At 36.4% G+C, this 16618-nt stretch overlaps 1 protein-coding gene across 1 annotated transcript; it reads right to left on the minus strand.

Moving 5' to 3' along the window:
• Nucleotides 1–1891: 1891 nt before the first annotated feature.
• Nucleotides 1892–14180, minus strand: LOC114533725 (microfibril-associated glycoprotein 4-like). The gene is made up of 7 exons (XM_028555319.1): nt 14099–14180; nt 13777–14009; nt 13117–13165; nt 12507–12884; nt 6519–6774; nt 2390–2533; nt 1892–1910 (listed from the first exon to the last, which is right to left on the minus strand). Exons 1-7 carry the CDS (start codon nt 14178–14180, stop codon nt 1892–1894), a joined length of 1161 nt encoding a protein of 386 aa, XP_028411120.1.
• Between the last annotated feature and the right edge of the window lie 2438 nt (nt 14181–16618).

The raw sequence follows: 16618 nt of genomic DNA on the forward strand, positions 1-16618 counted from the left end.
CTTATAGAAACAGCAATGAAAATAACACTGCAACGTTATTAGATATCCCAAGATACCTGCTAACACTTCGAACCACATAGCAAAGTCAAACAGTACAGACAAAAAGTGGCGCCTTACTTTTCATAAGCACTGCTCGACGAAGCTAAATGATTGGAAATCTCACAGAGACCTTGGAAAAATAATAAAGTTACAATGCCACTGCCAATGTTTGTCTCGTAATTGGTTTCTAACTGTAGTAGAAATAAGGCATATATATCGTTTCAAGATAGCAGCATGCACCCCCCATTCTTTATTTTCTGCAAGTAATTTCAAATTCATTAATTGAGAGCATGTGTGTGTGTGACTGTGTGTTAACTTTGATTGCATAAATTCATGTATTTCAGAATAGCAAGACAGTTTAAGACATGCCGTAAAATCAATGTTTCTGGCTTGAATATTAACTGTAGCCTTAGGTGAATGCAAGAGATAAGAGAGATGTAAACTAGAAGCCATTATATAGGCCATGGTTTGCATCAATGTATTTACTCGTGTGCGTGTCTATTTTATGTGCAGCTACAAGATCATGAGGTATAGTGCATGATGTTTTGTATCTGTTCATATTTTGATATAAATCATGTTTTTTCATAAATACACTACACAATATTATATGTTCAATTACAAAATATAGTAAGGCAAGATATAATCGTATATTTACAATGTTTGCTGAGAAATCAAAAACGTATTTACATCTAAATAATTTTACAACCAGACCGAATAGTGACCCTATAGTTATCATTTTACAATGTTAATTCCGAAAGCCGCAATTGACCGGATTTTAAGAGCCGAAGATGATTTCAATCAGGACAAGAGAGAGAGAAAGAGGAAAGAACCTATGGGATTATGTCTGCCATTTGTGGCTATGGTTTGTGTTAGTGCATGTGCATGGCTTTTTAGCCATTTCTTAGGTGAAATATGGGTATATGTAACAGTTGTGATATGTTTTCAGTTTTAACAGACAAATTATCACTTAGCGCAGCCCTAAGCACAAGCGAGCAGTCCTAAGCGCAAAACCGAATAAAATATTTAACCGAATTTAAGAAACGTTTGCTCACATGCATCATGCATTAGCTATGTTCCTGGTGGCCAGAACTTAGTTAACTGAACCTAAAACTTTATTTAACTTAAGTTCGTTAACTAAATTAGTTAACTTCGTTAAGTTAATCATGCACAGACTAACCCCTGCATGCACATTTTTTGACCACCAGGCTACTCTAACCTGTAACGATGCCCGGGCATCGCTGAACGTTGCTTTTTGGCGTCGATTTGGCGTAGTTTTGGCGTATATTAGGCGTCGAGTTGGCCTACATTAGGCGTAGATTTGCCGTCGAGGTTGCCTACATTAGGCGTAGAGTGCCGTCGAGGTTGCCTACATTAGGCGTAGAGTGCCGTCGAGGTTGCCTACATTAGGCGTAGAGTGCCGTCGAGGTTGCCTACATTAGGCGTAGAGTGCCGTCGAGGTTGCCTACATTAGGCGTAGAGTGCCGTCGAGGTTGCCTACATTAGGCGTAGAGTGCCGTCGAGGTTGCCTACATTAGGCGTAGATTTGCCGTCGAGGTTGCCTACATTAGGCGTAGATTTGCCGTCGAGGTTGCCTACATTAGGCGTAGATTTGCCGTCGAGGTTGCCTACATTAGGCGTAGAGTGCCGTCGAGGTTGCCTACATTAGGCGTAGAGTGCCGTCGAGGTTGCCTACATTAGGCGTAGATTTGCCGTCGAGGTTGCCTACATTAGGCGTAGATTTGCGGTCGAGGTTGCCTACATTAGGCGTAGATTTGCCATCGAGGTTGCCTACATTAGGCGTAGATTTGCCGTCGAAGTTGTCTACATTAGGCGTGGATTTGCCATCATCGTTTTAGCTATTACTCACCAACCTGAAATAAGATTACAGAAATAAGCAAACTATATTTTTTATTGAGAAACACGCGTAAAATCGGGATTTTGTAAAAACAACAACTTCTATAAAACCCCTCGGGGATTTCCAATATTTCCTTTTTTGCCATTATTGATATAATCATATGCAATTATCATGCGGCCGTTGTCCTTTTTGCCTTAATCATAAACTCCCCATTGTTCGGTTTATCTAAAAATATTCGATTGCTTAATACTCACGTTTTATTATGAACAGGTTTTGTCGTCGTTTCAAATGGCTTGACCCGCTAAATCGCTACCTGCAATAAAACCAAAGTAATGCTTGTTATAGACAGCGATTTGAAGGATTTACCTTCGATGAAGGGAGCTTAAATATCGGGAGAAAACATGCTATGATTATTCAGTTGAGAGAACGCATGATGTCTGATCAAGCGTTTTAAGTTTTTCCATTCTATTTTGAATAAAATAGACCCAAAATTACCTGTTCATTTCAGCAACAAGCGATGAAGAGCAGCTTTGGACTTGCTGTCTCTTTAAATGCGAGTCATCTCGGGGAATTTGAGCTATGGGTTTTCTTTTCCAGCTCACTTCTATATTCGGTTTGGTTTTAGCTTTTAAACTCCACCTGGAACAATAAAAGGCAATGTTAGTTTACTGGTTTGGTCTTTATAACTTAATTCAAAGGTAATTCCTTGCAATTGGAGCAAAGGTTAGCGGCTCACACAAGATTTAGCGTATATTACCTTTCTCATATCATCAACAAGTCCCAAGAAAATGCGTAGACGTGCTTTTTCTTCAAAGGCGAGTTATCTTGAGTCAAATGCGAGTCGGCTCGGGCAATTTTAGCTACGGTAACGGACTTCTTGCCCACTTCACTTCATTCAGTTTGGTTTTAAGCTTTCAAACTCCACCTGGAAGAATAAAAGGCACCATTAGTTCACTGCTGAGGTCTTTAGAACTCAATGCAAACGTAATTTGCGTGTGGTTAGAGCGAAGGTTAGCGGCTGAACGGTAAAATTTAGCGTATAATTTATTACCTTTCTTATATCATCAATATTCCCCAGAAAAAGCCTGGACGTGCTTTCTCTTTAAAGGCGAGTTATCTTGAACCAGTTCAACCACCATTCATCGATCGTCAATCTCTTGTTCACAAATCTCACCGTTTAACTTCGCTTTAATTTGTCAAAATTTTGCATATTAAAAAGAATAAAAAGCAACGTTAGTGTTATACAAGTTTGTATTTAAAGGTGAACACAACAGGAACACTACGGGAGAGGCATTACAAGACGTGAACTAAAGACACGTGGAACCTCAGCCCAAAAGCTCACGATGAAACAAGCTGATAAAACACGCAAAGGGAAAGGCATATTACCTGGTATTACACCAACGACAGTCTGTCAGAGATAGTAAACTTCTATTAAACTTCTTTTCTGCTGAAGACGATAGCAATCTGATAGCAATTTCTGTTGAAATTTTCTTGGCGTGGAGGAGACTCATTTTTATTCTTCGAAGACCAGCGCTGAAGTGATGTCTCAAACTGGAATCAAAAGCACATATTATTCATTTCACCCACTCCTCGTGTCTGCAAAATAAAGTCATCCTATTGGATGAACACTTCCGACCTGACAGCTCAACAACGCTTTTGATTGGACGTTCATAGTAATTTAAATAATATGATTAATTCACTTCTCCTGAAGCTGAACATCAGAAATGAAAGGAAAGAATTAATCATATTATTCAAATTACTATGCTCGTCCAATCAGAAGCAATGTTGAGCTGTCAGGCCAGGAGTGTTCACCAATAGGATGACTTTATTTTGCAACACGAGGAGCGGGTGAAATAAATATCTACAGGGTGTCTCAAAAAAACGCAACTACTTAAATATGCAGGAACATTGATACAGCTCTAAAGCGCAATAGATAAGCACCTCTGGGAATTGAAAATGGCTCTTAATCCTGTGCTAAAAATGCTAAAAGTCATTTTAGCTGAACTATGGTGCAAACCCGAATAATAATAATGTTCTTGCATATTTAAGTGGTTGCGTTTCTTTTGAGACACCCTGTAGCTTTGATTCAACGTTGCCACATCACAACATGGATAACACGGAGTCGGAGTTCCGGAGTCGGAAGCCTTTACTGCATTCAGCCTCGTTATGATCTCAGTCATTATCCATTGTTTAGAATTACCGAATTACATTCAACGCGACCAGAATGCAACGTACATGATCCAAGCCTAATTTCAATTAAGCCTATATATCCGTGTCGATAGAACTATACAGCATTGTTTTACAAGTGGTTGAGTGTTCTCAATATTTTTGTTTTACAGTATTTGTCATGATGCTTTAAAACATCCTTGGTTTATTTGTGTAGTTTATGCTACGCTTTAATTTTAGCAGGTTAAATGGGATAAGAAGTTATGTTGATCTCTGAAGTCATAAAAGCAACGCTTCGGTAAGTAAGCTTGTTTGTTCTATTTTAAATTTTAACTTTGGTTTTTCAGCATGAATTTGTCAGCTGTAATAATGATTAAAACATTCATCTTGGTCCATAGTTAATGAAATTATAAGACAGATCCAATAACGGCACAGCTACGAATGTCCTTGGTCCTGAATTAATTTGCAAACGATTTGCTCTCTTTCAGCACGTCATAAAGCCGGTTTTCCACTAGCAAATAAATATACAACAAGCTTATAATTTATAGAAGTATCGATAGTGAAAAGCCCTGTTCCATGCAACTACGCAAACGAACCAGGTGTAAACACATTTACACCGGGTTAGTTTGAATTTTGAACCCTGCTTATAAGCGAAATTTGAGGGCTAAATTTAAGCTGTGATTGAAATGGATTGTAGTAGGCAATCTTGTAAAGTTTTGGCAATCAACTTTAGAATATACCCTTAATTATTCTAACAAATAATTAATTGATTAGTTAATTAATTACGCCTTATAAAAAGAGCTTCACGTAAACATGCGTGACATTATTGGACGCTAAGATGGCATAGTTGTTATTTTGGTGAACGCCTTGAATATTTATAGTTTCATTTTTGAACTAATACCCTAGCTCTCTTTCTTTGATGCAGCTTGTGACAAAACAAAAATATTCATCAGCCACGATTGGCTTTTTACGATCATTAAACTCAATAAACTACATGAAGGAGGAATGCAAGAAAAGAGCAACACGTAAGTGATTTAGATCTCTTTTAAAATTAAAACTGCTCATTGGTTGGTGTCAGGCTATTAACTACTGACCTCATACCGATGAATCAAACCGCAGCCAACAAACGACTAATTCGAAGTCGCATTTGAAGGAAGATTTTTAATTTACTCAGATTCCTGGACATATAATTCGTTTCAGTTTTCACTTTGTTGCATCCACCATTTTCGGACATCGGAAGCCTCAGTATTTGCTTCGAAATTTAAAATGAATTTTGTCGGCGTTTGCGGGTTTGAAGTGTGTCGTAAATTGCAGTGGCGTTATTGAACGTTAAATTGGGTGAATATTCGTTATATATGCTGAGTTTTGCCCGACGGAATTCATTTGCAAGTGCAATAGCTAGCTTTCAATAGAAATCCGACGGAAAGAACTGCTTATATGAATATTCACCCCGCTCCCAATTATCGTTCGTTACGCCCCAGCGTTAGCCCCAATTATGCTGAAGGTCTCTGCTAATAATTAAGCAATTCTGATATTCGGTAACATTGTGCAGATCTGTAAAAGAATACATGATTGTGGGATTGTGATGCTGTGTGATACGTTTTGCTGATCAAAATGAAATAATCGTAAACAATTCGTCATAAAACGTTAGCTTAAAATGAAATATCGAAGTAAAGTTTCCGAGCATGATTCTGTCTATCTTGTCATTATGTAAGGTGTAAAAATTAATAATGTCACACCAGCACATAATCTTAAAAACTCAGTTTGAATATCAAAGAAGAAGTCTCGGATTTTTAATTTTTAGAGCGCTGTATTATTTAAGGGGGGGAGGGGTCGAATGATTTTCAACCTCCACACAAATGTATTATTTTAGGGACCACGGCCTCCCTGTTTCCTACGGTCTTGAAATATTGTTACATTTAAGTCAAGTTCAGTTGCTTAGAAAATAGGTTTGGGTACAATGATATAATTGTACTACAATATACACTTTTTATTATCAATATATTACATATTCATGGGTATATTCAATAAACTTATATAGTTCTTCATGCCAATGAGATATTTCAAAAAACTCTATTGCCCACTCCTAATACGATCCCAAATCTACCTGCATTCCTTTACGCTACAAAATTTATTCCTCGAGTACACACCATATAATAGAATTATAAATTAAAATTAATAAAGTAGAACAATACTACAAAACTGCAAATAATTTAAACCCCCTGGTCAATCGTTTTCTTCTGGGCCTCTCTCCGTTATAATAGCATTTCGATCAAGCGTTCATACAAAGCTAATAAATGTTTAAACTGTGAGATACAAAGTGGATACGATATTGATCAAGAGGTCGGTAAACTCTGCATGAAGTGGAAAGTTTCTGCATGCAAAAATTTTATTTTTACCGCTCACAATCATCAAAATCGTTTAATTTTTAACGCGTGCTTTGATACAATAATTTTACCGACTTTTGTGAGGTCGCATCTTCATTGATGTAGACGTCAATGAATACTGGGCGTTCCCCCAGTTGATTCCATCACCGAACAATGTGTGAGCGCCATAATAATTGAAACCATTCAAATTGGCATGGTAACAACCACGATACCACCAAGCTCCTTTGCAATCCACCGCACAATTACGTTCCAAATTGATATCATTGTCAGAATCCTTGGTAGAGAACGCCATGCCATCATTATATGATAAATTATCTCCTGCTTTACCTAAAAAAGAGCAAAGTTAGACTCTTTATCATCAAATATTGTCCAACGCTCATGTGCAATGAAGCCACGTCATGAGTTGGCACGCCATGTTGATATAACCGCCATTTTGACAACTTTTTGTGGAAACTACTATCGTGAAAAAGTCCTTTTGGAAGAAAGAAGAAATATAGCAAAACAAGTGTGTGCTGCAGTAGGAAGATATAAGATTTGGATTAAATGATGTTCTAGTATAGCTTGGGTAAAGAAAAGTGGAAAAAAGTAATTCAAATTGAATGTGTTAGGTGATAAAAATACACGTAATTAAACTAAACTTAAGTAAAGGCAAAGTTCAACGGGTAAAAACATGGCAGACATACTGTATATAAAAAATTTCTTTTATTAAAACAAATTTCACTCAGTGGCGTCGCCAGGCACTTTTAACTGGGGGGGACAAATCGAGCGCCGAAGGCGCGAGACAACTAGGGGGGTTCGGGGGCATGCTCCCCCGAGAAATTTTTATAACTAGAGTCTCTAAAACACTATTTCCCGCATTTTCAAGCAAGTTTTTTCCCACATTTTCAAGCAAGTTTCATGACAAACTGAAAGCCACAGATTGGCGATTTTAGTTATAAACAAATAGTTTTACAAGGGCAACTTTCTGTTGTTAGCTAATCTAAACGTGTCAACAAGAGTATCCAACTCAATCTTATCTGCAATGTCTCTTTCTATGCTGATATGAACTAAATTTTCAAGACGTTCATCGGACATCGACGCTCGAAGGTAGTTGTTTATTATCTTCACTTTACTGTGTGCTCGTTCACATGAAGCAACTGTTGCAGGAAGAGTAGCAACAATTTTTACCACCTCAAACAGATCAGGGTACAGGTTGCTGATGGAATTCTCCCCAAAAACCTTTAAAAGAGTTGGCAGACAAAGCCAAGTCTCGGGTGCTTTCGTCGAGGGGTCGTTGTTAGCTTTCTCTTTCATCCTAAGAAATTCTTCGTACTTCTCCTTCCAGACTTTAATTTCACGAGACTTTGAAAACAGAATGAATTGATTTACGACAACATCAGGATCGATTCCGTAGTATTTGGCCAGGTTTTGGGCTTGGTGCGAATTTTCTTCTTTAAAATATTTGGGATGAAAAACGTTAGCCAGCGACAATATTTCACACGCTTTAGAAGAGAACCTCCTCTCCAGCTCATTGTGCATCCAGTCCAAAAATGGAAAGAAAAAATCTCGCTTGAAGAGATCTCTCGGGCGGTCATTACCAGGTATTTCTTCTTGGATTGCTCTGGCGTCTTGGTCTAAACAGAATGTACCATCGTTGAAATAGGAAGGTATTGTGCGCCGACGCTTTGATCTGTTTGGATGTTGCTGATCCACCTGATCGAAGTCGTCCACAACCAATCCTTGGTCCGTGCAATATTTCCGTGCCTCCTGTAGAAACTGATCCATCTTTTCCTCGTTTCGAAACGAGGACAAAGACTCCTTCAGTGATTGCACACCTGACACCGCTGAGACCAAGTCCATGTTTTCATGCTGAAGATATTCTGAGACAGATCTACTTAGAGCAAAACACTTCTTCAGTACAATACACGAAGCAATGAACTTGAGCTTTCGCATACGTACAAGCAATCCATCTGCAGCTGATTCGCCTTCTTCAGACATTGCTTTAAGCATCGCTATGATTGCAGGCAAGGTGTTGAAAACAACCTCCAAATTGTCGGATCGAGCAGTCCATCTTGTGTCTGAAAGCGTGTGCAACGCTATCTTTCCCTTTGATATGCCATGAACTTTTAGCTTCTCTTCATATAATGCATGCCTCTTTGGAGACCCTTCGAGATAATGATAGACGGAACCAATAATATCAAATACGTCATTCACAGAAGGTACGTTGTTAACACTTTTCTCCAAGACAAGGTTTAGTTTGTGTGCAAAACAATGGAAATATACAGATTTATCGGCACCAGCTGCGGTGAGATGTTGTTGAACGCCTTCGTCCTTGCCTGACATGTTACTTGCCCCATCAAAGCCTTTACCAACTAAATTGGAGATGGGAAAGTTCATGTTCGCAAGAATAGCAATGATAACAGCTGCAAGGCTTTGCCCTGTTAAACTAGTCACACGATGTAGCTTGATACACCTTTCCCAAATACAATAATCGTAGACATACCGAACAACAACGGACATGAATGCTCGTTTGTGGGATGTTACTTCGTCACATTCAATTGAGAAATACTTGGCAGAAATCACTTCGGATTTTATTATTTCAATAATCATATTGCTGAGCATGCCAATCATTTCATTTTGAATACTGGGAGAAAAATATGACAAATTCTGTGGGTGAGTTTCCATCCAACGTTTCAATGGTTTATCATACTTAGATAAAAACAAAAGTTCTTCCAGGAAGTTACCGCGATTGGCTGAATCATTTGTCTCGTCGTGTCCACGAAATGCGGTATTTTGCTTCGCCAAATGTCGGACTACATCAAAAATCGTCTGAACAATCCGTCGATTTTCTTCTCGTTCTTGTTCTTTTCTTGTCTTTGAAGCTTCAGCTATGCCAGCAAGTTGCACATCAATACTTTGGTTTTCACTTTTAAAGTTCTGCATCCGCTCCATTGACAGAATATGCATTTGCGTTTTAGCATGATTAATCAGTTTTCCACTTTCGCCAGAAGCTTTTTTCCATGTACGAAAGCCTGTCTTTGTGAATGTTTCTTCTGAGCTTCCAACTAAAGTTAAGTTTTAGGTCCAAATTATACTACATTAATAAATTACGCAAATTGTTTTGTGTGGCAAAATATGAGTGAAAAAAAAGCGGTTTTCTGACAGTCAGACCGCTATAGAATGAACCGAGCTTGGTTGAAGTGTGCCCATTGCATATACTAACTTGAGGTATGACACGACAAAAAAAGCAGACTGCCGGAAGGTACAGATAGTGTCAAAACCGCTGCTTAATATCTGTTTTGAAAAATCTTATTAGGATATTGCCAGAAGGTAGGAATAGTGACAATTTACTGTCAAAAATCAAAACCACTTCTTCGTTTTATTAAGCCTTTTTTGTCTAGTAGCCTTAAGTATAAGGATGTGTTCGTTATTAATCCCAATTTATTAGGTTAATTTGAAACTTTATTTATTAATTCATTTGCCTTCGCCAGTTATGTAAATTCTATGATGCTTGAAAATTAAGTTGTAAATATCGCGTAACATTCGTTCACTTACCAAGTGTCCCAAAGCACCTACAGTAAAAACAGAATGCTGCGTCTTTCAGTACAGAATATTCTAGCCATGAATGAAGGTCATACCAACGAGATTGGAACTTGAAGGTTCTTTTCCCAGATGTTGATACGGGAAATTCGATAATGGGTCTAACAGGACCCAAAATATTTACTATTAAAGCTCGATTCGCTTCACTGACGACCTCCGTAGAGGGGTCGCGCAGTGCCATTTATGAGGATCTAGTATTTCAATATTTCTATATATATAATGCGCCAAAAAAATTGAATCCAATTAAGCAAAGGCAAAGGTTTGACTTCCGGTTTGAGTTGGCGAAATGTTGATACTTCATGTTATAATGTTATTCTTTACGTGATCAAAAGTAATGTTTTACGAAAAAAACACTTTTACTTACACGGCTGTTAGAAATTAGAATCATTGTACCCCCCCTCACTTTTCTCATCATATTTAGAAAAATCTCAAAAGTGATCTGTAGAGTAACTGGGGGGGACTCGTCCCCCCCAGTTCCCTCCCTGGCGACGCCACTGATTTCACTGGTGGCTTTACGATTCTTCCACTGCTCTTCTCGTATGTATTCATGGTATTGTACAACATCAGAGATCCGGAGATGTATTTCATAAAGGTTGTGGTCTTGTAATCTGCTCGAGGTTAAGACGGATTTTCATTACCTGGTTACATGACTGTAGAAATTGCGTAAATATGTAAAATAGGCACTGTATATTTTCCATATTTCATTATCCTTTATTGTTATGAATGACAAATCACAAAGCTTGTTCGTGCAGGTCGGTGCTTGGTTGGTGGCCCAATTATAATTGATATATTCATTATCATAACTGAATATTTGTACGCTAACGTTAAGCTGTGCATGCTAACTATTTCAATGTAGCTATAAACGTTATTATCGGCCTAATATGTAAATATTTCTATACGACATATTACATATTAATTTTTATTATGAAAACCAACAAGTATATATGTATATATATATATATATATATATTATATATATATAATTATATATATATATTTATATTATTTATATATATATATTTATATATATATATATATATATAATTATTATATATATTATATATTATATATATATATATTATTATAATATTATATATTATATATTATATTATATATATATATATATAAAGGGCCTAAACCTTCTTTCTTTACTGCTCAGCAACTTTATTTCTTTCCAAATTCACGTGGTCGTATCTTCATCGATGTTGATTTCAGAGAATAATGAAAACCTTTCCAATGGTACTAATTGATTCCATCAGCGAACGATGTATGTGCGCCATAATGATACAAACCATTCAAATTGGAATAATGACAACGCCAATACCACCAGGCTCCTTTGAATTTCACCGCACAGTTGTTATTAAAAACATCATTGTCAGCATCTTTGGTAGAGAATGCCATACCGTTATGATTTGTGAACGCATCCCCTGCTGTACCTTAATGTAAAAGTATATGCAAGGCCTGTTAAAAATTAAATTAAGTTAAAATGAAATTAAAACTAAATGTATAGATAAATAGAAAATATCCTATGGTAACGAGAAAATATGGAATTAATTTCGAGAAATCAATTAAAATTTTAAATTAGTATATTATCAATCATATCAATGTTGGTAAAAGCGTTGAAAGCATTGTGCTCATGTTTGGGAACATTAGTATAGAGCCTAATTGTTTTATTGTATTTTTGTTATATAAGAGAGTTAAGTGAATAATTCTCTATGATTTTACTTGAGAAGGTAAAGATTTAAATAGACTTGCAAACAATATCTTTGATTTAGCCTCATTAGTAATTAACTAAAGGAACCTTTAAGTCTGTGGTTGTCGATCTGGTTTCAATTGGAGCAGAGTCGGGAACGTAATCGAACAATCTTCGCAGGTCTGGTGGCCAAGAAGCTTTTGAAGTGTTGAAAACCAAAAGAATTTTTCTCATTTTGATCAAATTGAGGAAGGTTATCTAATTAGGTTGACAGATTAATTAAAAGTAATATTGAGGGTACTTCAGTTGACCATTCAAGAATTAGCCTTGCAGCTCATTTCTTTAGTGTTATTAATTCTTTAATAGCATTTTCCCAGAGTGTGCACAGATAAAGGAGCTTAGCAAGAACGAATGCCATTGGTAAATTTGGCTAAAATACAATCGGAACGTGACTAGAAAGGAACTGTCTTTTTGCACAAGTCTAGACTATAACATATTTAACGAGATGTATTGTACATTTAGTCTTCAAACCATGTATATTTTATTAACTGTGGGCCAACGTAGCTCTAAAGACACGTCCGAAATTAGGGAGGTCACTAAATTCGCAGGGCTTATTTCCGGAAGAGATTATAGTAGAGTCAAAATGCTCCAACTCCATCCATATGTGTAGAAAAGTCTACTGTATTTAAGCTTTTGCCAAGTAACTGTATATAATATACTCGATAATGGTAAAGAGAGCTGGGTTTTTCTAACATTTTGAAATGACATTTTAATGTGAGAGTCTTACCATGATAACCCCCAACATTCAACTTGTACTTCTCATTTTCGCTGCTGACATTAAATGAATCATAATGAGCGTATGTAGTGTTTCCAGATGTATCTTCCATATCGATACGAAGTTCATTTTCTAAAATATTTGTCATCATGTGTATTTTATCAAGTCCAAGCCAATATTCTCCGCTCAAGTTACCAAAACCTTGTTTGTAATCTTGCCATCCTCGGTAGAAGTCAACACTTCCATCAAGACGACGTTGAAATACAGTCCATCCTCCACCTGATGTTGTCATATCACAAAACACTTTGAAACTTCCCTTTCCGTCTGGGTCAATTTCATAAATTCCACTGTCTTTTATTCCTTTATGATAAATATCAGCGCAGACGTAGCCTAAAATTTCAAATATTTTCAGGTAAACTCCATGTGACGATCATCAATTTCTGAAAAGTTATTTCTTGTTAAGGAGTGGAATATAAATGAAGCATATGTGTTGTAAGTTTAATCCTTCCTTATCAAACCTTCTTGTTGTGTTCATGTTCCAATACCGTGTTTCTTCAACTAAGCAGCAAAATATTAAGTGGGATTAAATTTTCTTTTTTATTTCCAATTTATTAAAACAAACCTGCTATAATTTCATCGAAAGTGTTAACAAAACAGGTGGCATTGAACTCCTAGAACAGACAAAAATATTACTTGTAATAACCACTCTAAACGTTTTCAAACGAAACGTTTACTATGAAGAAAGATTTTCTTCTAATGGAAATATTTTACAGCATTTAAATGCGAAATTGTAATTTAGGGATTTGCGGTGCTGTGTGACCTTACCAAATTTCACGATGAAGATACCCATTTTTCCCATACCCAAGTATTGGGCCATATTTTTTAAGCAGAGAGCTTTTTCCTGACTGATTTAAAGAATATTTGCAGCTTAACCCTACTTTCCATACCCGTATATACAAAGCCTGATAAATTTCTTTTGTTTTGCTCTGACAACATTCTGTTGCCTGGAATAATGATATGGCACGACCATGGTTTAAAAACTCCATATTTTAGGCATAAGTAGGCATATATTTTTATAGCGGGACTATGCCGTTGGGCTGGATACGCTACTGTTGATGCTGCATTATTTTGACCAATAGCAAAGCATTTTTAAAACAAACTTTTTACCTTTGCAGGTTAATTTTCGCCACGCCCCTTATTATATGATATTAGGGACTCATACAATATGGAACACGGGACTCATACAATATGTTAAAACATCTGTTATAATATGAAGTGATACCTTTTGTGGGTTAACAAGATAAACATAATCATAGGAGGAATTCTTCTCCAGTAATCTCTCAGATGTATTGTAAACCACGTTGTGTAACATTTCACAATTTGAATCATTTTTTGAAGTCCATTTCTTCTTGAAATTGATAGATCTACAACATATCTCAGTTGCACACTCCATTACGCAATCTATCCATTCAGAAACGACATTTGTCTTAACAACTGGTGCATTTAGTCTGAATCCTAGATAGAGTGAAAAGTGTCGTCGTAATCGCTTTCCTAAGTTGGGATTTAGAACTATTGTATGAATTTGTTATAAGTAAGTGACTTACTTTGTAGGTACGCCACGTAAATATTTAATACTAGAGAGCTTAAGATACCCCGGTTTTGGTCTACGGGTACGGGTAGCGCCATCTTGTTTTGGAATTTTTGCAGATGTCAGCATTTTTAAACGTATTTGTACCCGTTTTCCCGCCGTAAACCAAGGTCTACAAGCACGTAAGACAATATACGGGTGAATGTTGGAGAGTTTTAACAGTTTTAAGAGGAAAATGGAGAAGCGGGTAAGGCCTGTATTCAAAAGCCTCACTCACACTCATCGAGTATGACATATAAACTTTGTTAATGCTGATGAAAAAGAAAGTTTTCTCGGAATAGATGAAAAGATATAAGGTAAATCATTGAGAATCAAGCCTCTATTCGGCTGGAAATACCGCCATTGAAACGTTCTGAGAAGATTAACATCTTCCACTCAATGAGTTTGAGTGTGAGTGAGCTTTTAGAATACAGGCGTAAGTGTCTATTCGTATATCTAACAACCAATTGCACAACCAGGTTGTTTTTTAAGACATCTCATTTTCATCAAATATGCATGATATCAATATGCTGTTGTTTCGAAAAAAAAAAGGAAGTATTCAGTTGGTTCTCGTGTATATAGACGACAAAACAATAACTAAAACGTTGTAACTATTTTGCTTATCACCTTTTAAAAATGCTCGGAACTCTTACCCGCTACATACATTACCGGTACATTACCCGTATACCGGAACCGGGGTATCTTAACCTCTCTATTGCAAAGCTTTTGGTCCGTTAGCCCGGGCTTTCATCTGTGCAATCACCTCAATAAATTTTGCAAGCCTAGTTTGTTGATGGGCAAAAAGAACGATGAGTTTTTTTCGTCAATTCAGCCACTCAGATAAAGCCTCATATGCGTCACATGTTACAGGCGAAAAGGAAAGGCCTAAAGATTCAATGCTAAAAAAAGCCATTCGATTAAATGAACAAATATTAACTTATGCTGGATTTCTACTTTCAGGAAAATAGTTCGCTACACAGTATTTGCGTACTTTCCATAGAATTAAAAAACTGACTGTTCTTAATTCAAAAGAAAATAATGTGCAAATATTTATAAACTATTTATCTGTAATTCGAAATCCACCCTTACCTTCGAGACTGGAATTGTAGCAAATGTTGACAAAAGCTTCGTTTGACTCGGAGTTTGCCACAATTGTTATGAATTGTATAAATATTTGAATGAAATTCTTCTTATTCATTGTTCTTTACACTGTCTTTGTTCACCGTTTTACTAACATTGAAAAAAATTCAGATAAATTGAAAGAATGATGCTGAAAAATGCTGCGGAAGAAGAAAAAGTAGGCGAGAGAAAAGGGTTTAGTGGAGGTTCAAGTGTTAGCGTTAGTAGAACATTAATAATACAGTAGGTTACTACTTCTTGTTTTTCAATTCACCTCGAGTACGTCATGCAAGACTTTGCACAAAAAAAAGCTGTTTTTGAGTTAAGATCAGGACCTTTTTCAGTTAAGATCAAGACCAAGATTTTATATGAAAAAACTGACCAAATTTTGACCCGTCACTTATGCACACGCACTTAACTATATAAGCCATAACAGACATGTTCGTATAGTTATATTATTTGTCTCACATACAGCGCCAGCAGTTAGTAAGTACAGCTTGCATGCAAACACTCATAAATGTCTGAAACTAATAATTCATTATATTTCTGAATTGCATACTAAGAAAACGAAAATAGTTAATATATAGCTAGTGATTGCATGTAGTTTCGGCTTTTTTTTAATTTAGTTGAGTGCAGTTTTTCTTCACGGAAATAATCTACACATATATTAAGTCATATAATTATACCTAGCCGAAAAACTTTGATTATTAAAACGACTTACCAAAATAAATTGACAGTCACGATTTGTAAGCAATAGAAGTTCTCTACGATGTTTTACAAAACTGGAGACCCTCGTACGTGTCAGGTAATACACTTTTTATACAATGCGGGCCCCCACTTATTAAATATTAACAATTCTATTCTTGGAGGTAATTAACTGCTACTCTAAAATACTATCTAAAGATGTGTTTCATTATTATTATATTTGCTTTAACCAAAGCGCGTCGTAGCACGAATATGAGATAAAAAAATTATAGTACATCGTTTGATTTTGACGTTGAGGAGAATTTAAAGTTACGTGCTATGGCAAAATTCAAGGCCACAAAGCAGCATGCATTATAATTGTCGAATTTACAATGAAATATTTCGAGCGTGCTATATTTTTGCGTTTGAAAGCTAAGGTCGAACAATTTTCTCAAATCATTTTTTTCAATTTGACATTGCTTAAGTATTGTAGAATTTCCATAAAATATTTTATCATTCTTACCGGCTATGTCTTATGCGTTATACCGGCATTCGGTGATATATTATTCACACTGAATGAAGTGCCTCATTTGTTATTTTGAATAGCTTTCTTCGCCGGCCACCAGCCAACAAAAATGCTTGGCAGACTGGGGGGCATTAAATAAAAACGACGTATTGGATATTGCATGGGCAT

This window comes from Dendronephthya gigantea, unplaced genomic scaffold, assembly GCF_004324835.1.
Source record: "Dendronephthya gigantea isolate DGI-Jeju-01 unplaced genomic scaffold, DenGig_1.0 000094F, whole genome shotgun sequence".
NCBI classification, from domain to species: Eukaryota; Metazoa; Cnidaria; class Anthozoa; order Malacalcyonacea; family Nephtheidae; genus Dendronephthya; species Dendronephthya gigantea.